The sequence below is a fragment of the Aulostomus chinensis genome, chromosome 20, assembly GCF_037954235.1.
Source record: "Aulostomus chinensis isolate RoL2024-O1b breed Wild chromosome 20, RoL_Achi_v1.0, whole genome shotgun sequence".
In the NCBI taxonomy this organism is placed as follows: Eukaryota; Metazoa; Chordata; class Actinopteri; order Syngnathiformes; family Aulostomidae; genus Aulostomus; species Aulostomus chinensis.
The window spans coordinates 18878997-18902458 of record NC_141339.1 but is presented as its reverse complement, the minus strand read 5'-3'; the positions used below and the strand labels follow the sequence as shown (position 1 = coordinate 18902458).

The 23462-nt window shown below is 43.6% G+C and overlaps 1 protein-coding gene across 2 annotated transcripts; it reads left to right on the top strand.

Moving 5' to 3' along the window:
* Window positions 1-1949: 1949 nt before the first annotated feature.
* Window positions 1950-21612, top strand: tmem200a (transmembrane protein 200A). Of its 2 annotated transcripts, XM_086189365.1 has the most exons (6): window positions 1950-2612; window positions 3600-3678; window positions 15535-15672; window positions 15775-16061; window positions 16663-16826; window positions 17279-21612. In XM_086189365.1, exons 3-6 carry the CDS (start codon window positions 15542-15544, stop codon window positions 18401-18403), a joined length of 1707 nt encoding a protein of 568 aa, XP_086045491.1. In that variant the 5' UTR covers window positions 1950-2612; window positions 3600-3678; window positions 15535-15541; the 3' UTR covers window positions 18404-21612. The 2 variants fall into 2 exon arrangements, with proteins under 2 accessions (XP_086045491.1, XP_086045490.1); XM_086189364.1 differs by lacking the exon at window positions 3600-3678.
* The last annotated feature ends 1850 nt before the right edge of the window (window positions 21613-23462 follow it).

Here is a 23462-nt window from a genome sequence, read left to right as displayed (position 1 = left end):
CTAATGGGTTGATTTTTATGTGGCCTTGTCTACACAAAGACCTGTGGCCTTGTCTACACAAAGAAATAATATATATTCATTTCAGACAGACTGGCACTGGGACAGTACTCAGTATCAGCTGTATTAGGAAGGAAAGATCACAATATTTTATAATGCAACAAATCAAGGAAACAACTGAAAAATGACCCCAAAAGCAAAGCACCAATCCCAGCACCTCCATTTGACCGTCCTCCCTTCCACTCAGTGGATTCACTGATTTATCAGCAGGTGGAATGATCTTTTCAATCTACTGTACGTTCTCCAGCCCTCTCTCCCTTCCTCTGTGTAACTCTTTGCTTTCCAAATATTCTCTCACTTGCAGTTTCCCTCCAATCGTGTCGCTCTGGACCCCGTGGACACAGCTGCTTATAATAAGTGTAAAATTCAACATTTTGGAAATCCCGTAATCCCGAGTGGGCTAGTAAACAAGAAATACAACCGTCAACAATGTACGCTTTGTTTTCCTCACACTCCCCCTGACTCTCTGGGCTCCTCCGTGTTTTCGTTTCCATCTTGTAGGGAATGTAAATACAGCAACTGACTGACCGCTGTACCACAATATGGCTGATGCTGGCGTTCCTCTAGAGCAGGCGCGGAATTGTGCTTTTATGAGCTTACAGGCTCCAGATGTCTTCACAAGAGTAGAGAAAGCTGTGAGGTGATCATATTTGAAGACTTCTGAAGGGTTACTAGTAGTGGTTGAGTGTGTGTGTGTGTGTGTGTGTGTGTGTCAGAAAGGGTGTTATAATTAGATCTATGGCTGTGGTTAAGGTCAGACGTGTCACGGTCAGGTTTGAGGTCGAGGATGGCAGCGATGGAATGACACTCTCTTGTAAGTGTGTGTGCGGTGTGTGTTTGTACGCTGTCAGCTGCCTGTGGCTGAGTTTCACTTTTCGCTAACTTAATCTCAGCCATCTGAACAAATAATGGTCTCTTACACACACACATACACACGCGCACACACACTCTAAATGAAGCTGGCCAAATGTCTTTCCTTCATTCTCTGCAGCTCACTCTATCACTTCCAGCATATAAACACAGGAAATGACACACATGCCAGCATCTGCAATGTTTCTTTTTCTTTTTGTGTGTGCATGTGTATGTGTGTGTGTGTGTGTGTGTGTGTGTGTGTGTGTGTGTGTGTGTGTGTGTGTGTACACGTGCGCACAGAAAACCTTCACAATCAAGAGGTAGGTGTCACAGTGTGAACAGGAAGCTGGAGTGGTACAGCAAACACACAGAGCCTCCCCAGAGGACGTCCCTGATGCAGACGCGTCGCCACAGGGCTTAATCTTCTCCTTGAATATTGATGACAACATGTTTAAGCTTCCATCATGAGGCTGTAGACATCTACTCATCAGCTACAGAGAGCAGAAAACACACACACATGCATTCAACTCCAATGTATTCCAGAGACATTTATTTGAGTTCTACGGTCCAGTGCGAGCTATGGGATGGACTCTGGATCAGCACTGTATTCCAATCTAATTGTCCATGTCGTTTAATGTTTCTGACCCCAGATGACCTCCCGTGATTGGACGCACTCGTTGTACATTCTCACACACTCAACACACTCTTTGTTTCTGTTGCTGTGAACATCCATAACTTCTTTGAATCATCTGCGAGGTTCATAATTTAAATGTAAGTGGCTTCATTTCCCAACATTCCCAGCGTTCACCGCCTCTCTCTCGATCTTCATCCAATCCAGTCACCCCCTTCATCATCATCATCATCATCATCTGCGCTCTGCACATGCGGGCATACCGTGGCACAGCGCCTTGTTTCCCTCCATAAACACACGTACACACACACACACGCAGCGCACAGTAACCCCCCCCCCCCCATCTCTCTTTTTCTCTCTCACCCCCATCCCCCTCCCTCTGTGAAAACCTCTCACATTCCCACAAGCACAGACGCGCTTTGGAAGAACTAGATTACGCTTCCGCTTTCCGTCTTTCTCCAGCTCAGAGGAATAAAAACACGCGTCTTTCCAATATTCTTTAAACGCAACAGCTTGCCACTGACATTCTCCGCTCTCAAATTTTCTGGCTCCCATTTCACAGCCAATTTTTTTTTTGGACGCGAAAAACGGGAGTTTTACGCATTAGAAAGCAGCCAAGAAGGACAGCACGTCGGCGAGGTTTCGCTGTATTTTTCTTCCACCAGTTAAGGAATATCACTGTCTTTCTAAATGTTTCTTTACCCACGGAGGGGAATTAAAAGACTTTTATCAGCTGGAGTGCGTTTGAAGATTGTTTCTTTTGTTTTGAGAGCGCATTGAGCGCTGCACGTCTGCAGCTGAGTAAAGTCGTAAAATAGAAAACTAACAGAGCTAATCAGACGGTGACAGTACGTCCTTGATATTAAAAACTTGGATGGAGTAAAGACTTCCTACAAGGGGGGGGTGGGGGGGAGCTGGACTGTCTCCTGTCATCTTGATTTTCTCTGGCATGGCTTCTCAGTGGAAGTAGCCTTCAAAAGAGGAAGATGGCTTTTTACTTTCCCCCGGGTGACGCTCTAATCCCCCTCTATGACTAATGGCACACTGACAGAGAAACTGGGCTTTTGTCAAGGTAAGGACTGACTTGTGATTGTCCTCCGCAACTGTGAACACTCATCATGGAACCGACAGCTCTGCAGTTCATCTTTTTTTATTTCCATCTATATTTGATGACGTTTTGTTTAATATTAGATGAACAAGGAAGTTTTAAAAAAGAGCCATCAGCTCCTGATGGACTAATAATCTAAAGCCTGTTCATTATTTATTGACCTTTCACTGTAATTCGTCCTTTTATTGGACTCATGACTGAAAGAGTCCAACGTGTCTTATATTATGATGCATTCATGGACTGATTTAGAAAGGAGTCAGTTTATCGATCGAGATTTAGTTTCTTCATGCCAGAGATGGTATGCTTCCACGGTTGGGGTCAGAGGTCATCAATAAAGGGTCAGTGATCATTTGCAAAGCACCTCCAGTTATAATGGTTAAAATATAGCTGCCTCCTTCAGTAGATGATAGTGAGAACAGCTTTTCAGTGTCAGAAACTGCATGTGCTGTACATCGCCTGAAGGTCGAACATGTAAGTGAATAACAATAAACTGGAGAGGTGACGGGCTTCGAGACGCGCGCTCTTCCTCTGTGAACCGTGAGAAGAGCAGCACTCACCTTGAGAGCCGTTTAAAAAAAGAGCTCAACAAAGACATCTTTCGCCGACAACGGGCGGAAGAGTTTAATTGAAGAGTCATTTAGAAGCGACATGTGAGCTAATCCGCCTTCACAGATATAATACTAATCCTGTTTAAATACCCCCACTAGCACGCCAGCTCTTCCTTCACACCCTCACCCTAACATCCCCCCATAGAAAAACCTCAGAAAACCACCTGATGGTAAAAATCATTCTTCACAACCCCACCTGAGGGGAATCATGTGGCTCATCTGATTTAAAGGTGCATTGTGAAGATTTTAGAGGTACATTTTTGGCAGAATTGAACGTCATATTCGTAAATATAATCTCATCTAATGACTCAAATATAAGAACTGTCTTTTTGTTTGCATCCAGTGATCTCTTTATATCTACAAAGGGAACATGTCACCTTCTGCAGAGCGCGCCATGTCGTATCTACAGTAGTCCAGAATAGGTAAACCTTAGAATTTCAGTTTGCTTTTTTTAAACTTTGCACGTTTTGTTTTCGAGGCGGCACTTTGGTGCAGTGGTTAGCACTGTCACCTCACAGCAATAAGGTTCCCGGTTCGAGCATATTTCTGTGTGGAGTCTCCATGTTCTCCCTGTGTCTGCGTGGGTTCTCTATGGTACTCCGGCTTCCTCCCACAGTCCAAAGACATGCAAATAGGTTTAACTGAATACTCTAAATTAGTAGGCGTGGCTGTAAGGGTGAATGGTTGTCTGTCTCTATGTGTTGGCCTTGCGGTGGACTGACCCATCCCGGGTGAACCCTGCCTCTTGCCCGAAAGCTGCTGGGATAGGCTCTAGCCCCCCACCACCCTTAACAGGATAAGCAGAAGAAAATGGATGGATGGTATGTTTTGTTTTCACCATGGTTTTAGTTTGTTAATCAAACTACAGTTTTTGCTGAATGCATTTGTGTTATTGTTTACGCCACTACTGATGGAGAAACTGGCCATCTGATCGTCATGGTGACGACACCTACAGACATTATTTATGGAATCAAAGAGGATGCAGATGAGGAAAGAGAGCTGGGTCACGAGTGATGAATACGGAACTCTTAAACGGTATTCTTGTACCAAACTCCATGCAGAAATCAAGCATTTTAAAGTTTGCTACTGATTTATCTTGCACAGAGCAGTGACAAAGTATTAATTAATATAAAGTTCTATTTAATACCATAATGTGGTTACTTCAATATAATTTTCATCCATTCAGTGTTGATAAAGATGGAGGCAGTACACACTCAGGCACAGCTCCAGGAAACTGCTGCGAGAATCAAAGCTGCGTGTGTCTCAGACTGGGTTTAGTTTTTACGATGTATCTGGGACTTCCACGAGTACAACGGCAGCAACATGCTTATTTCAGCCATGATTGATGAAGGAAATAAAAGCTGTATCTACATGGCGGTATTCAGCCCCACATTTTCCAGACAAGCAGGGTGAATATTTACTGTGTGACACGACTGTGCAGACTCCACACTGTCTGCTCTCCAGCACTTTCCCCATGATCTCAGCGGACTTTACTCATGTGATACGGGACAATTATTTCCTCTTTCTTAAGTGTGATTGAACAATTGCAGGCCATCAAAGTCGTTTCCTCATCAGGAGCAATTATATTTTTGAATAAAAGACTGACGGTGCTGGCCAACAATTTACAGCAATCTACAGCCCAACTTCGAATAGTTGTGTGTCACATCTGTATGACCCTACAAAATGATCCTTAAAAATCTAACATCGATTTATAAAAGGCATAATGAAACCAGAGCTGCTAGCTTATTGAAAAAGTAAATAGTGCAATCAATACAAAGTTTCGGGTCCTCAAAATTATAGCACAGACTCCCAAGTGTTCTTGGTGGAGGACCTTGAGCTGCAGGCCAGTTGGGGACAGGTTGTGTCTCGATACAAGTGTGGGTGATTGACACAGTCGGGAGTGTGGGGAGGAGAGGGGTGAGTGATTTGGCCGGCATCAACAGGGGTCTCACTCCGACACACACACACACATACACACACACACACACGATTCAATTCAAAACTTAACTCAGTTGAGCAAAGCTGAATTCATCTCATGAGGCATGGATATTGATTCAGTGTGAAAGGATGCGAGACATTACTCCAAAAAAAAAATTGAGAGAAAAAAACACAAAAGTGAAAAAAGAGGTTGAAGAAGAGGTTGTAGGATTCCACACTTCATGGACTGCATCAGACAATGCACAGCTAAAAGGTCAATACACAATGTGACTTATTCTCCTGACGAATGACTCAGCCTTGACCGTGAGTCTGACGGAGCCTCCTCCTGAGGATGCTCGGGGTCTCGGGTGCTCATGGATCATTTCCTCCAGAGAGAAGGAAATAAAATTGACATTTAATTTGTTTGGAAGAAGGCAATTAGAAGTTTGTTAATTGAGGAAGAGCAAACACAGGCCTCTGTTTAACTGGTGTTGATGTCAGATTGTCTGATCTTACGAGTCTCGATTTGTTTGATTCTGTCATTTTTGGACTAAACAGACAGACGTTGAGTCTCAGGACCCTGAAACCTCCAGAGATATTTTGTGTTTGTGCAGGTGGTTCCTCAGGTCAGACGTGCTGTCACGTCAACTCTGCATTCTGGATAAGAGAGTGTTAGCTTTGTACACAGGAATGACATCGCATGGTCTTGTCTATTGTTTTCTGGCACCCAGATGCGCTTTGAGGTGGCAAAATTTGTCACCAACCAATAAGCACAACAGTCAGTTATACCGACTTCAAAAGCACCGGGTTCGATACCCAACCTCTCCGAGTACAGAGGCGGCTCAGTTCTTCCTCTATTTGCTGCTGCTCAGTTGCACTTGAAGGACGGAACGCTGCGCGTCTTCAGTGACATTCATTTTAGTGTATTTTACTTTGCTTGCTAGCTTTCAATGTGATACCACAGGTGAACCACCAGAAAGTGGGATTTCAACTAATTGTAATGGAGCACCACCACCTACCAATCCAGAGTGAGACACACTTCAACTGATCAATACTGTGAATAAATCTTTTCCAGTTCCTGTATACTGGAACAATTACTGTAGTCCAATTAAACAGCAGTCGTCCATCTATTTAATTGGTCCTCTGTCGTTATAACTACAGCTTGTAAACCCACTGATTGTGAAGTATGTTTTATTGCAGCACTTAATTTAATAGCTGTAATACAGTGTAGAGACAGCGGAGTGTCAGACAGAAGCAGGTCCCCAGTTTAACAGTGGATGCTGTGTTTACAGCACATGGCTGGCGTGTTTCATTCCTCAGGGTATTTGAAGCACATCCATTCCAGCTAGTACACCCAATTTGGTGACCTCATTTAACATCCACCCTTGCTTCGCCCACCTCCAGCCACAGGTCCAATCAGCCAGGAAACTCAGCGTACTGCATGTGTCCATTTAAGACATTTCTGCAGTAGAAAAAGCGCTTGTTTTATTCAGTTTAACGACGTATATAAGAGCAACAAATCTCACGATGGGGCAGGATCGCCTGTGGAGGGAGGACAATGGTCCTCACCTTTCCCTGGGTAATAATAGTGATACTGGGGACGAGGACAACAGCAAACAGAGTGGGACATATCAAACTACAGGGACCCCAAAGCTTCAAACAAGACATACGAGAGGTTTAACAGAGTTTAACACCATGCAGTCACATTCGCCCTGCAAAATGAATCAAAATAATAAGGGAAATTGCAACCTCACCTGCTCCAATTTTCAAATTGCAGGAAGGTGCAATATTTGTGAAAGCCTACTTGTGTGTCAAATACCATTTTTATCTCCTGCAGACTTAGACAGCTCACCCAAAAATGAAAATTCTGTCATAATCTACTCCCCCTGATGCCGATGGAAAGACGATTGCAGGTTTTCTTTTCTTTTTTCCCACGGAAATATTGCCGTTGTTTCACGGGATGAATGGCGAGCAACTTTCAACTACAAAAAAATTCAAATGATAAAACCATCGAATGCCTCCGTGCTGCTCGTCTGTAGTGATCCAAGCGTCCCGAGGCCTCGACGTGTTTTGGGCAAAAACAGTAAAAACGCATTATCAGTGACGTTTTCCAGAAAAACCTGGTATGCCAAAGCTTCAGAACACGGAGTACTTTGGAGGAGCGCTGTGGAGGTATTTTATGGTTTTATTATGTATTTTATTTAAATTTGTCACCATTCATACATTCATTTGAAGATTAATGCAACACCCTTTCCTGTGAAAGTCCAGAAATGTTTTGTGGACTAAATATAAACTTCCATCAGCACGAGGGTGAGTAAGTGGTGATGGTGAACTATCACTTTCAGAAAAGATCTCTGCTTGAAACCAAAAACATGACATAAGTTAAATGTTTTCTCAGTGAAAATTAGAAGTATGATGTTTCAAAATCATGCAGCTTGAAATAGTAGGAGGGTTCCTGCAGGCAGCTGAGGGTTCTTGGGGACAGCAGGGCGATGAAGATTGTCTGGTCTGATCGTGCAGCTGTGGGAAGCTGACACTGACCTTTCTAGAGAAGCAAACAAAGATTTCCACTTCAGGGATCAACAAAGTCGATTACTGAGATGCCGGCTATAACAAACACAGATCTTGTCCTGCTGCTTTCTATCACGTCATCTCATCTCTCTCGCTCTCTCTGTCTGTCTCGCCTTCATGTCATGTTGTACATGGCAAAGACAGATCGTCCGACGAGGATTTGTTACTATTTGAAACAAAGCGCTCAACATTGTCGTAGACTTTCTTCCTTTAAGGCAGCGGTTGGTTTGACTTCACGTTCCCCTCGATCATCCAACTGTCCAAAAATAACACCTTTGGATAATCCCTCACTGGAGACATTTATAGGTCAAGTAACACCATCATTACATTGCAAACACGTGTTCCTGGTGTTACAGTCTTCTTCTCGGGGACACGTGCTCCCCCCCCCCCCCCCCCCCTTTTCAGACAAACAATACAACAAGTACATATTGTTAAACTTACTGAATGTTAGTCCTGTTTTCACTGGTTTTACAGTTCAGTTAGCAGTTTCTTCTTCAGTTAAAATCTGTTGTTTCACTTCTACTTATGTTACAAGAGTGCAGTACTCTGCCAAAACTCATGTGAACAGATCAGAATAGGCCGTCATCCTCGCTTTAAGGCAGCGGTTGGTTTCACTTCACGTTCCCCTGGTTAATCCCTCACAAGAGACAGAACATTTCACTGTCATATTCTTCCTTAATTACTTAATTACACTGTTTATATTAATTATAGTTTGTCTGAAAGAAAAACACCTTACAAAACAGCCGTGTGACCCTCTAAATCAGACAAAAACAATCACATCAGATTTACTGTATTGTATTAATAAGCAGAATTACGACAGCTGGCCACTGAATGTACTATTTTACTGGAACAGCAAGAAAACAAATCCATTTATCAAAAACAATTACCCTGTTTTTCACCATATTGCAACCGTTTGTATGGTACTTGACGGCTGCCTAGTTAATTTTAACCAGGGTAGTAAATCATCAGCTGTCTCTTTATTGCACTATTTCAAGTAGAAAGCAGTGTCAGGATGATGCTCACAGCCCCACAGCCTTGATGGGAGAGCAGAAACAGACAGAAGAGCTAGTAAACTGCTTTGTCGTGCTGCCATTCTGCCAGGTTTGACTCCCAACTCCACCGTATTATGGCAGTTGACCTTAACAGCACCAGCAGGGGGGCTTTATTTGTGTCTCCATCTAAAGCCAGGTCAAGGAGGGTTAAAAAACAAAAAGGCCTCTGGAACTTTTTGATCTGAACAGTTATTTCAGTTATTCAGCCTCAATTCACCTCGAAAGCAGTTAATGACACTGAAAGAGAAACACATGACCCACTCTGACGATTATGAGATATTATCTTCCTCCATCGGTGTCCACGCTTTGCTGAAATGACTCCAGGATGGGGAAATTTCCCTCAACATGCTTCTATAGTGGCTGGAGTTTCTTTCACGTATCAAAGCAAGTCCTCCATGTGTTCCCCCTCTGGTTCTCCAACACATCTGTATTCATCCCTGCGGCTTTCTCTTCCTCCCCATCCATCCAAACACGGCTTCTCTCTTTCTCTCTCTCTCTCTCTCTCTCGTGTGAGCTTGAGCTCATTAAGGAGACCCCATTAACACGAAAAGCACATGCCAATTTGTAAATAATGCTTCTTCTTTTTTAAAAATCTTTTTTTCCTTGCAAGCATCTTTCACATCAAAGTCAGTGTTGCTTTCATGTTCTGTTCATCCCTGGCGTATTACCCTGCAGTCCTCCTCCATCTTCCTCCATTCTAAGCAAGCATTCTTAACTAAATCACACCTAGGAGTCAAATACATCCTTCAGATACCCTGCAACATAAAGGTTTCTATAAGCTCAGTATCAGTGCATCGAAAAAAAAAAATGTTTTTATTCATGGGGATTTTCCCTCTTTTGTTGCTAGGATGGAATGTTAATGACATACCTGTCATTCCTGTGAACACAGCTGCTAGTCGCCATAGAAACGTGTCACCTCACAGCAGGGCATGTAGTTGCTATAGGGACAATAACATCACATGACATCTCCTATAGATTAGGTAACTTATCGTGCTACAAACGGAGTCTCCTCACTCGTAGAGGAAGCTGCTCCGCTCCAACAGATGTACTGAGAATGTTTTTTTTTTTCCCTCTGAGTAGACGGACTGTTTATAAATGGATGAATTTATGCCCTGAGGGTTGATGTATATTAAATAGTTTTAATAGCTTAAACGTGTTGCTACGAGGAAGCAAATGGAGAGTGAAAAATCAGTTTGGACAACATGCGATCACACAGACGCAAATTCATAATTCACTGAACACTCATTTAGAAAAGTGCTTATTAAAGCAGTGGAGTGGATGTCGCATTATTAATAGATTTTTCATGATCGGAGACATGAAATGATTCATTTTCATCTATGCTGCGCATGAAAACTATGGATGTAGAAAACTGCCTAACAAATATGTATGCAACCTTTTATTTCTAGACTGCTTTGACAGCCGGAGCCGACAGGATATGAGGTGTGGAACCTTGTTAGTATTATCTTGTCATCCCACATGGTCCAGCAGACAGCCTTGCGGTATCAGAGGCTGAGTGGTTTCTCATTAAGCTGCTGGTGTGTTACCTCAGCATTCCCCCCCCCCCCCCCCCTCCAATTCTATCCTTGTTAAAACTAAAGATGCTTGTTTTTACTGCATCTTTCAGTCACCAGTGGAGACAGCAGCAGCACTTTGCTCTCCTCTCCTTGATTATCAGACCTTTCTGGCCTCTCTTCAACCCCCATCACATTTTCTCCTCAAAATCAAGCTTCAAAAACACTTTCTGTAAATGATGAAATGTTCACTTTGCTGCTGTGACTCAGTGTTGCCCTTTGGTACGTGCACTCATACAAATAAGAGCTCCTCTTTGTCCTCTGGTCTTTATCATCCTACCCTCTCCAGTATTCCCATCTTTCCTCTTAGTCTGCTAATCCCAGTCTCTTTTCCTCAAATTGGATAAGCGTATGCCTCGCATCTCCTTCTCTGCAGAACATTCTCAGCAACTTTGATGTTCCAAAACCTTCTGGTGTAATGATTTCATCCTCTTAAGTGGCGGACAATATTTGTTAGATATGAAGGAACATTTCCAGTCTTCTGGGGGCGTATATAGGATGCTCCTTCTAGGTTTCTACAATATGTACAGGGCTAAAAAGTCATCAGCACACTCTTCTTCAACTCTAGAATGTTGCAATGTGACCAGCAGGTAAACAAATGGGGACGTTCTTTCCTTTTATGTTCCCTCAGGGTTATCAAGCAATCTAAGAGATAACGGTTCCGTATACGATTATGTAACGTTAGAAAATGTTGCACAAAGGACAAGTGGTGCAGAGATCTAAATAACACCGCAACAGAAGATTACACCTTGGTCCCCCGAAGGTTTCTGTTTATTGGCTTATTTGTCAGAGGCCACGTGTAACGTAATCGTTGTGCCAGAGTTAGCATTATAGCTCATCTGCACCAGTGGTCAACGGGCAAGAAAACATATACCCATGTATACACACACACACACACACTACACACAACAATTAAAAACAGGAGTGTATGAATGTTTCATGATGTTATTTCAGTAAATAACCTCTCCTCTTCAGTTAAGGGGACATCCTTTATACTAGCAGGACCGTCGAGGCCAGAAGGTGATGGGAATCTAGATTTGGAGCTGGGAACTGGCCCTTCAATTTTACCACCAGAGAACCACACAGGGGCCTTCACTTCACTCTCAGGAGTCATTGTTGTAATCTACTGGGTCCCTAAAAATGCTCCGAGAATCTTATAGGGAACTTCGAACTTCAGTACTGTGGGGCGTTTCCGTGTCCAATGAAGGTTTGTGCAAGAACGTCTCTTGCGCTTCAGCATCTCCACAGGTGGAGGTCACTGATTATAGAACAGGACCAAACCATAATGGAACCAGTTCAACGGGATAAAGACTGAACCCGAAGAAGTTTCCAGAGCGCATGATTCACTTTAATGAGTGGCATAAGGATGCTCTCGATGCAGACCAAGTACCTTCTTTGGAGTCAGTCTTGGTGAAGTGGACTATAGCGAAGCTTGAGCCAATGGGTAGGGTACCCAGACCATCCCCCTCCTACGTGGGTACAATATAAAGGGTGCTACTGTACAGCCCCATGGGGACCAAGTACCTTCCTCTGTTGATGTGATTTGTTGACAAGGGAGACAAAAGGAAATGGTCAGGATGCTGGAACAGGGAGCCATGCAGCTGTAATGAGAAGGCAGCTGAAGACATAGTCGATCAAGGGAGCCACTGCCAGAATAAATAACAAATGGTGGAGAACCACTGGCCTCCCCTTGTCCCATCTATCCCTTTCTCATCTTTCAGTACACGGAAGAAATCTCTCCACCTGCTCTTGTGTGGGTTCGTGCTTAACACACACACGCACGCACGCACGCACGCACGCACGCACACACACACACACTCAAGAGTGAGCGAAGACAATCGAGTACAACGAGCCAGAGAGGGACAGAGCAGAAAACATGAGAAAAGAGGCTGGTTGTATTTGTGTGATTCACCATCTGTGGTAAAGCACTTCCCTACAGAAGTATTGCCAATAAGATGATTGACATGAAAAAGACATTAAAATGTGAGAAAAGAGGGTAGTGGGAGGAGAAAATGTCTGGTCTTTTGTGTGATTCACGGTTACTTTGAATATTAAAAGCTCTGTGTGATTCTAGATCCTAAACTAGACATTATTGCTTTGAGATGTACAACAGAGAGGAAAGCAAAGGAGGCAGAAACGAAAAAGTGACCGAAGATTAGGAGCAGATTAAGAATAGATCTAAAATGGCAGAGTGTGTGGTTGGGGGGCAGGGGTGGGGAGAGATAAACAGAGGGAGATAAATGAGAAAGTAGCTGGGATGGAGGAAAAGGAAGTAAACGAAAGAAAAAAGATACTCAGGGTCACAACCCGAATACATTAGCAGACGAACGGAGGGTTAGAATATAAGAGATTTACTGATAGTGCGCTCGTGTGGAAGAAAGAGATAAATGACAATGTGGAAACTCAGAAAGAGAGAGAAAGAGAGAGGGAGGGAAAACATTGGAAGACAAAGATCACGGGTATGATGTTCCCATGCTAAATCTGTTACACACACACACACACACACACACACACACACACACACACTTGCACAGCAGGCTGGTAACCACAAATATAATGCTGTTGAACATTTGTAATGAACACTACTGTGGTAATAAAATAACACCATGGTAATACTACAATAATGCATATTTATTCATATTTTGCACCTAAATCAGAATGACAATTGCACTCCGTGCACGAGAGAGTATATCACTGCCAAGGATGTTATGCGGATACAGAATATGAGCACAGTAACGCCAAATCTGTATGTTTTCTTTCCATTCACCAAATTTGACCCAGAAGATGAGCCTCGAGGTTGACAGGTATCCCTCAGGTGAAATCCCTGACTGACAGGCTTCCTCCCTTCTCTCTTCTCATCTGATCATGAAATAAGGGTCATCACCGGAAGAACGGATACAAGCTGCAGAAATCGGTTTCCTTCGTGAGAAACTGAAGAGTTGAGCTGCTGCTCCTTTGCGTTGACTGAGAAAAGAGCCAGTTGAGGTGGTGAGAAGGAATTTGATCAAAAAAATTGGCGCGTCTAGAAATAAACCACCAGTTATAGCTAGTCCAGGGACCTAGAACAAGATCCAGGATCTACAATTTGATCCAAATCGCCCCAAAATTAATGGCATAAATTGAATTAAAATCCTTATTGGTTTCTAAGATATCCTGCTGACAAACAGACCCAAGAAAGAGTGACCACATTACCTCCTTGGCAGAGCTAATAATGCACTACTTTGAAGTCAAAAACTGATGGCATACTGGAGGTGAGGACTCCTGTTCAAGGTTTTCTTTTTTTTTTTTAAAGAAGTTTTTCCTTCACCTTGATCCAGGGGCTGAGGACGCTGCATCCCTGAAAAGCCCCTTGAGGCAAATTCTTGTTTTATGATTTTTGGGCTTTGTAAGTAAAACTTGCTCGGTTGACTGATTGTAATAAAAAAAACAACAAAAACACCAAATTCCTCAAAAATGTGCTTAAAGCTGGGTGGTGATTCAAAAATACTGCAGCTGTGATTGAATAGCACCTTTCCAACCTTTCCACCTTAACAGCATTCAGTCTTTTTACAATTTTGCCTCATCTGCCAATTTTGCCTCATCTGCCCATTTACACACACGCACAATGGCGAAGGCTGCTGCACAAAGTGCCAAACTGCACATCTGGATCAATTAAGAGGTTCAATGTCTTGCTGAAGGACACGTCACCACTGGAGAAGGCAGCAACACAGCAGCCAACTCCCAGTTTAGGGAGCAATCGCTGAATTTTACCTGAAGAAAACCCTTGAAATTGCCCTCAAAATCTTGATTATTTAACATCCAATATAGTGTGTTTAATCTTCTTAGTGCTAAAAAGAACAACGCTAATATTAGCGTGATCCCAGCTTATCAGGCATCTTAACCCAAATGAAGGCTTCGGAAGTGTAAGCCCGTGTTTGTTTTAAGCTCCCTACCGTTTAATATCTATTAATAGACATCCGAGCAGCTGATGATGATTCATTTGAATATTACTGGAGCATTGCAGCATGTTAGGTGTAATGTCATAACTGCAGGAACTAATGAAAACAAAATGCAGATGGCAAATTCAAGTAAATTACCTTAAAATTGTCCGCTCCGTTTCTATTGCACTGATTATCCTGTTTCTGGTGGGAAAGTGTCTCTCTATACAGTGCGCACACAAATACACACGCACACACTCCCCTGAAGGCTGACGGCCAACAATTAAACATTAGCAGTGAACAGACGATGATTTGGTGTTTGTGTGCCCACATCTGGATCACAGTTTGACTCTGAACAGCAGCTCTCCGAGGAGGATAAACCCATTTTCCCTTGCAATGAGTTACCTGCAGCTTTTGAAAGCTCCCTGTTGTACATGAGGTGATACTCCTGCATAACACAACACTTCCAGCTGAGATCCCTGGAAGTCTGCATATTAACACGTCCTAAATTCAGAACATCAAGGAGACTTTGGCTTCTCTGTCACACAGAAGAGGATTTCTCGACTTGTTTCTTCCAAGTGGTTGTTCGTAGTGTTACATGTCACTGTGCGGTAAATGTCATGATGTCATGCAAGGTAAAATTCAGCCTTGATTAAAAAGGGGAATGTGTCAGGCTTTTATTTTGAAAGACTGTACTTTATGACTAACGGTAATTTTCTTTGATGATACTCTGACCCTACGTTTTGTCTGCTTCATTCAACTTTTTTTTTGGTTTTAGAGGGATGAATAAATAGCCTACTGTAAATCTCACCTCTCAAATTATCTCCCTGACCAAGGACAGGACTGGAACTTTCATAATCCATTTGGAGATTTTCAGTGTTTTCTTAACCGTGATCTCCCCATTCACAAATCAGCAAGCCAGACATAGAGCTAAATAACTGTACCGCAAAATCCATCCATCCATCTTCTTCCGCTTATCCTGTTAAGGGTCGTGGGGGGGCTGGAGCCTATCCCAGCAGCTTTTGGGCGTGAGGCGGGGTTCACCCTGGACGGGTCACCAGTTGTACCGCAAAATCAAATATTAAAATCCTACTGGCTTTTGGTTGAGGGCACTGTAACAAAAATACACCATTGCTGCTTTTATTTTCACAAGTTTGGAAAAGGGACTGATAATATCTTTGCTAAATATCTGTGAATGTTCTCACAACAGGCAGGATGTACATGTTGAACCTATTTGTCTGGACTTGCAGGTAAAGTATGACTGCTGCAGCAGGTGTGCTAACAGGCTTGGCTAAGCTAAAACGCCAAGACTCTGCCCGTTCTCAGCACCGGCCCATACCGCCGACATCTCCAGGCTTGGGTAACCCCACATCCGAGGCTGCTCCCAGGTAATTTTAGTCTTTCAGTTAGTCCTGATTATTTTAAGTCCTTAAAAAAACATACTGGACATGCTAAACGTGTCAGTTGTCTTTTCATTGTTCTTCATCTAGGAAGCGGAAGCGACGCGCTGATGTTGTGGTGGTGCGTGGCAGGATCCGTCTCTACTCCGCATCTGGCTTTTTCCTCCTCTTGGGACTGGTCATCCTGGCGATAGGGATCGGTATGGCAACACTAGGCTACTGGCCACAAAGTGAAACCATGGCTTCGGCCAAAACACCAAGTGGAGGAGGACCCAAGGCCACCACTGCCAAAATATCAGCCTCAGGCCAAGCAAATGGAGGCAAGCTGGCTAAAGAGGCAAAAGTGGGCAACTCCAGCACCAATCACCACGTACAAGGTAACTGAACAAGTTCTCAAAAATAATCAATTTAGGCAACTCTACTCTCCTCGTGTAAGTGAAGATGTTTTGCCTGCCATCCAAGAAGCTTCTTCAGTTCTAAATTTCTGGTGACTGCATAAAGAAAAAGAAACCATCCACCATCCACTTTCTACCGCTTCTCCTGTTAAGGGTCGCGGGGGGGCTGGAGCCTATCTCAACAGCCTTTGGGCGAGAGGCGCCAGTCCATTGCAGGGCCAACACATAGAGACAGACAACCATTCACACTCACAGTCACACCTACAGTCAATTTAGAGTATCAATCAGCCTCGTCCCCTCTTGATGTCTTTGGACTGTGGGAGGAAGCTGGAGTACCAGAGAGAACCCACACAGGAACAGGGAGAACATGCAGACTCCACACAGAAAGATCCTGTGTCCGAGCCGGGCTTGAACCTGGAACCTTCTTGCTGTGAAGCAACAGTGCTGACCACTAAACCACTGTGCCACCCGGAAAAGAAACCAGCATGGTTCAGTCGTACTGGTTCAGGAAGTGAAAACAAACCTTCATTAATAGCATATGGCACGATGAGAAGTCGATTCCCCTACATGTTTCTGCATGCAGGTACACCCTCGAAGCAGGCTAGAGGCGCTCTGACTCGGTTCCTGGAACAGCATCGTCACTCGGAGAGGATGAAGATGCTTGGGCCCTTCACGATGGGGATCGGGATTTTCATCTTCATCTGTGCGAATGCCATTCTTCATGAAAACAGAGACAGAGAAACTAAGGTAGGATGGAGCCCCATTATGGAAGTCATGCTTGTCTGTCTGCAGGATCAGGCAAGCAGGAATGAAATGATATTCAAAACATTTATTTCAACAGTTGAAGCTCAAGGAAATAAAAATCCTTTTCCTCCTCTAGTTGCTACAGAATGAGCATGCACACTGCAATCATCCATATTCATCGTTTTTTCATGCAGATCACATTTCTTCTCCATCCATAACTCTGCAATTTTCCTCTGATCACATTTCTTCTGCTCTTCCGCCCTCTCCTTCCCCTCTCTTGATCGGATTAATCCTCTCCTCTCTTTCAACCTTCCAGGTAATCCATACATGAACTCCAAGGTCACAAACATCCTATGCAAATTTATCACGAATTACAATTATATGTGAAAGGAGCAATATTCTGAAGTGATGAATATTATTGCCATTTGCAATAAAGTAATTCACCTCTGTTCTAGATCATCCATATGAGAGACATGTACTCAACAGTCATCGACATCCATCGCCTCAGACAGAGAGAGCAGAAGCAACACCTTCAGCACAACAATGCCTATGCAAGAGAAGATCGAGCCTTCGGTGCTGAGAATGCCGGCGTAGTTCGGGTTCCCAGCAACTCCCTCCTTGCCGTCTCCTCGTGGGCTGGAAGCAGCACTGGAGGTGGAGGGGGGCCTACAGAAGAGGAGGAGGTTCTCTTAGGGGAGGAAGAGTTTCGCAGACACAAGGAGCAGGCTAAACTGGATTGTAGCTTTGTGGGACTCTTGGCGCCGCTCTACAAGGATCGGCCCTTCTATGGCCCGGGTCTTGGGTTGGCTCATCCAGATTCTGTTCGCCCCCAGTGGTCTGTGGATGTCGATGGGGAGAAGGGTGGACACCATGCACGCTCCATTGTCTCCTCCTCCATCTCTGCATTCACTCTCCCCGTTATAAAACTCAACAACTGTGTGATTGATGAACCGGAGATGGAGGCGATTACAGAGGAGGAGAGAAGTGGACACAGGTGTGACGGTGAGAGGTTACAACCTCTGAGCTCCATGGAGTCCTTGGTGGTTCCTGTAGCATCTGTCGCCAAGGCCTCCAAACCACCAGGATTACACCGGAGTAACTCTGCTTCATCCTCATCCCATTGCTCCTCTGTCTCGGCCACCTCCCTCTCCCCAGCTCCATCCTCTACCTCAGGCTGTTGGCTGTCCCCCGGAGCAGCAAGGACTGACTTTGGTTCCAACTCCTCTCTGCACATGCTCAGCAGTCATTCTAAATCTTTGGACCTGGAGCGCAGGCCGAGCATGCTTAACGTGCATCCAGAGCAACGGAAGCACCCCAGCTGGCCCCGACTGGACCGTAGCAACAGCAGCCGCAGTATCGGTGGCAACCGAGGAAGCAGTAAAGGCTACACCAGGCTTGAGGACAGGGAGGAGCAAGGGGAGCGGCTGTTGGATGTGTCGCAATCAGCGGCAGCGAGGCGTGACTACAGTAAAAGAGAAAAGCTGCTAATGATATCAAGGTCACATAATAATCTGAGCTTTGAGCATGACGAGTCCAACAGCAGCACACTAAAGAGAGGCAGCTCTGAGACTCGATTCTGAAGAAGCTGAATGAAAGCTTGGAGACAGTTCTGTCCTTCTTTGTAAATTACTCTCCAGGGTGTGCTTCAGCGTGTGTCAGCAGGAAACTGACAATTAAACATCTGCACCGTGAAGGAAGGATCATTTCAAAGGTACTTTTTCAAGTAGCAGGATAGAGGGTGGAGAGTAATGGACTACCTTGCACAGTAAAAGGTTTGATGAAAGCCAACTGGACCAGGCCTCCAGGTGCCTGCTGTCAGGCAAGTGAAAGGAGAAGTTCTCTGCAGGGATCATAAGAAAAAGGAAATCAAACAATGTTCTTTGCAGAAAAATTGTCCTAATGAAGTTAGGATCCTGAAACGAGGCTTTAGGGTTGGCACTGTTCCATCGTATTACAAACTATCGTCCCAGCAGCTGTTGGTGAAACCGAGGTCATACTGGAAGCACTTAATACAAGATGAAAAATGAAGCTCTACAACAACACTAATAATAATAACAAGCTTCTTAAGGACGGCTGTTTTGTAGAGAGGTTTCACTCATCATTTTCAACAGGTTTACTTTGCACAGTTGCAAATCAGTTTAAGCTCTAATGTTAGAGCCAGACTGGGACTTGGAGTTTTAGTTCAGCTCTTTTTCCAGTCTGATTTTTTTTTTATCAAGATAAGGATAAAAGAAAATGGTGAATTTGACCACATCAACTCAAAAAAAATTTAGCCCCTTAATTAGTCAGACTTAAAGCTATAGTGCAGAATATTATGTCACAGGCTCTACTGTTTTGGCTGTAAACATGAACTTGTGTTCAGCATCACAAAATCCCTGTGGAATGACTCCTGTTACTGTCACAGTTTGGTCATTTTGGTCTGATAACATTGAAAAGGTGACAGTTAATAATTGTAATCGCTAATGGCTTACTGAGCTCTCACTGGTTCAAAACAAAAGCTAAATTGTGTGATGGAACCCCTGTGAAAAAACTGTTTCCGTTTACATTTTGAAAGTCTGTAAGCACCATACAATTCATTATTTATCCACATACTGTACTTAAGCAGGCTAACTGCAAGCAGCTAGCCCTGCCAATACAGCAGTAGTCCATGGGTCCTCCCAGCAGTGCCAGAATGTCGCCACATGAACACCAGCTCGTACAAAAAGCAGAGATAGTGGCGATGAGCTGAATGAGCAATGTGTAAACTTATTTAGAAAGGGATGTTTATTGATGTGACCTAACAATGCACTACAGCTTTAAAACAAACTACCCTGCCAGCAAGATGACCTGTCCTTTTAATCAGCGACTTCCTCACCATTTGCACTAATACTTTTTCTCCACATTGTTCCTGTTTATCTGTCACTGAACCACCCGTAGACGTGACTCCTGCATGCAGAAACGTTAACAATAGTGTTAATTTCAGACCATACCTTCGCGGGACCAAGTGTTCTTGTGCCTAAAGGAAAAGCAAAATCTAACCACAGCACCACCACATCATAAAGCGTCATTCTTCTCAACAGTTTTGGAAGCATATCTTGATGCTGACAGAGGCGACAGTGTTTCACTGTGACGACGCAATCACGCTCACGTACTGGTGTATCTCGCCCTGATCGAGGAAGGAGAAGGAGCCTGTTTGTTTATTCAAGTTAACAAACTTATTTGTTCTGTGCTTTCATGGTGGTTTGCATAATTCATTTTAGTGAAACTATCTTGTCAGACATTGTGATTATTGCTATTGATAGAGTGTCTATCACAGGTCCATAACGCTGTAGGTTTATCGCCCAGGCCGAGTTTCATGTGGGTTTGTGTGTCTGTCCGACCGTCAGATAGAAGTAGATGTCGACAGTGGGCCACGCAAACGCGACAGCAAGTTGAATTGGAGTGCAAACATACAATTAGCTTTTTGAATCAACAAGCTCCAGCATCTTTAGGAACGATCTAGCCTTGCACAGTCTGAGAGCATTTTCTGTTAGCCAGTCCCAATCGTTGTGGCCAGGGCCTCAGCCCAGGATGCAGCAATGATGGCTTTTAAAAAACAAAACAAAACAAAACAAAAAATGGTGTGAAATATTTGTACATTCATTTGTTGTATATCTTCACAAGTATTGACCAAATCAACCCAGCCAGACCTGCCTTGTGTTGCGATCCAAATCTTGATCAAAACCTGCCCATTTCGGTGGTGGGTTGCTACTAGCTCGCTAGCTTGAAGGCTGTTGTGTCACATCACATGGGGAACGACACAAAAATCAGAAAAGGGGGAGAATGCAGACTACAGTAATCACCCATTGGCTGGCTGGAACGCACTGGAAACGTGCGTAATGCAAAACATCAGCGGTGCAGGATTTATAAGCAGCTACGAAGCCTCTGTTGACTTCGGTCACAAAGCACAAAAAGAGCTGCTTTTACTGAGATCCTCTCTTTTTAAATGACTCGAGCAATCGTCCTTATGTTGTCACACATCGCCAATGTCCCCGATGGGTTCAAGGATTCACTCCTGTAATGTTCGACTCAACGAAACTTGAAACTACCCATGAGCATTTAGCTTCTACTGAACTCATCTTGTCTCTACAACTGCGTTGCACACATTTCCACTTTCTGAGTACAAGAGTACTTGCATAGACTTCACTCAGGATATGCACTCCCTTACTCATATGGCGACCTTTTTGTGAACCTGAACAGTACATAGAGAAATCCTGGTTGAAAAAAACAAACCCAAAACAATCATAAAAATATGGTTTAAAGATTACATACCAGATGAACAATCAATAACTATGAGCACATTCATCATGTGCTATCCTCATAAATCCAAGTGGCTGTGATAATAAAGTAGAGCGATGCAGGAATGAGTCCTACAACCCGGGAAAAAGTTACCGTTGGAAGAATGTCTGATTCCCTCATCTCCAACTCATACGGTTTGTGCCATCCCTGTGGTACTCTATTTGATGACATGTTTTGTGTTTCTTTATAATTTTCTTTTTCTTTTTCTTTTAGTCACCAGGTGAGAACATTTTTCAGGATTGACTTCAGGAATTCAGCAACTGAGCAACATCATAATAATGTCTCAGTGCATTTTGTTATAAGAATAACTAGTTAATGTCTAGTTTTATCCTGTCTAAGAATAAACTGCATTTTCACTGAAACATGTTTGGTGCTAATGAGTTCATTAGACCATTATCGACTGCTTCACATGAATTCACACAAAGGAGCTGTTCTAGATGCTTAGTTGAGGGTCAGTGGGAGGCAACAGCCTCCCTTGGGTATAAACAAACAAACACACACACACACACACACACACAGGCACAAAACGCGTGAGCCCTACACTTAAACACAACTTCTCAAATACGTCATTAATTCCTCCCTCTTTCTTCCTCCACCTCTAGCCAAGTTCTTCATGTAAAATAACAATGAAAAGGTCTGATGAGTCATCGTCAATTATCATAAGCTCTGCAGCTATGTGGTCTAATGACATACACACATTTATAAACAAAAACAGAAACTGCCTTGCCAAGAACAAAGGCTTACGTGAAAACATGCTAAGTCTTGCCTAAGAGGACACAAATAACTATATACATACACATATCCCACACATGCTATTACAAAGCAGAAGGCTGCTGTTGTCCCCTCGCACTTGGTGCCGGGGAACCCAAACCTTCTCTCCAGGCAGGAAACATATTAATGCAGCAGAGATGGATCATCCAGTTAACATTCTTCAAGTACATTTAATTAAGATGAGGCCTCTTAAGATTTTTATCTGAATATTTAAAAAAACCAAACAACAATAGCTCTGTTTGTTCATCACCTCCTGAGAACACGGGACTTGGCGCCTCTCCTCTGCAATCTGTACACTGATCAGATACCACAGTTTGTCTAAGAACCCCTTTTCTGCTGATAATTGCATCAAAGTACAGTTACCAAGGGCACACGAGTGTGTAACTATCCATCCATCCATCCATCCATCCATCCATCCATCCATCCATCCATCCATCCATCCGAGGGTCGCAGGGGGGCTGGAGCCTATCCCAGCAGCCTTCCAGCGAGAGGTGGGGTTCACCCTGGACGGGTCGCCAGCCTGTAACAAGATTTTGGTTGCTGAGCACGTCCCCACATTTGCCCCCTTAAGACAGATGGTTGAGTAATTAAAGCAACTGTATTAAATACTCCAAATGTATCACGCAATGTGTGTGTGTGTGTGTGTGTGTGTGTGTGTGTGTGTGTGTGGAAATAAACCCAGATAATTGAAATGCCTTTCACAGTAATCTGGAGCTTTGCAGGAGCAGGTGGTGTATCTGAACACACCAATTTCCTGTTTTTGAGAGAGCAGGAACAAATAGGGGCACTTACTGTATATTCACTCCATCACTCTTTTGGGTATCTCTTCATTACGGAGAGAGAGAGCCGGTGCATTCTCACCTCCTCGTCTGTGTCACACTCTTCTGCTACATGAGGGACAGGGAGTCCATTTAAGAGTGTCTCACGATCTCGCAAGACTGTGAAACCTTTTATGATGTGTTTCAAGACAACTTTTCTCATGTAATTTTCATGTTTTTTTTGTTGTTGCTAGGACCATGAAATTTTGGGGTATTTTGATTGTGCTCAAAAAAATCCCATGAAACAACAACAGCAAACACGGTTGTGAGCATGAGGAGCGAATGAGGAATAATTCTCAACTGAAAACTGACAACAGTCCCCCAAAGAAAGGGCAACTTAGTTCTGTAAGAGTACATTTTTTTGCTTAGTTTTTCTGAAGAATCTTGATTACATCCTCACATTGACCCTCATTTTAAGATCACATCAGTACAATACATTTTAATATTCTGCTCGACAGCTTAAACTACGTGAGTAAATACTGCGATTGTGAATTTCGGAAGCCGCTGTATTTATGCATCTTAAAAACGGCGATTGCAAACAAGTGGCGAAACAGAATAAACGACAGAGGTCATCAGGAATGTCATCAGGCGAAGTGAGGTGGCAATGGAGTTCATGGTACAGTTATTAGTTTTTTGTAGCATAATGTTTGCATTGAACTGCGACAGTAGCTACAGCATTCATGCTTCGATAAACACTAAAGCAGTGTTCAGTTACAAAAACTATCTTGCCAAA

Excerpts from the sequence above, each read along its gene's own strand:
- tmem200a (XM_086189364.1), top strand. The coding sequence starts at position 15,542 with ATGACTGCTGCAGCAGGTGTGCTAACAGGCTTGGCTAAGCTAAAACGC. Across the intron at positions 15,673-15,774 it reads ACATCCGAGGCTGCTCCCAG|GAAGCGGAAGCGACGCGCTG; the intron begins GTAATTTTAGTC and ends TTCTTCATCTAG. Across the intron at positions 16,827-17,278 it reads ACAGAGACAGAGAAACTAAG|ATCATCCATATGAGAGACAT; the intron begins GTAGGATGGAGC and ends CCTCTGTTCTAG.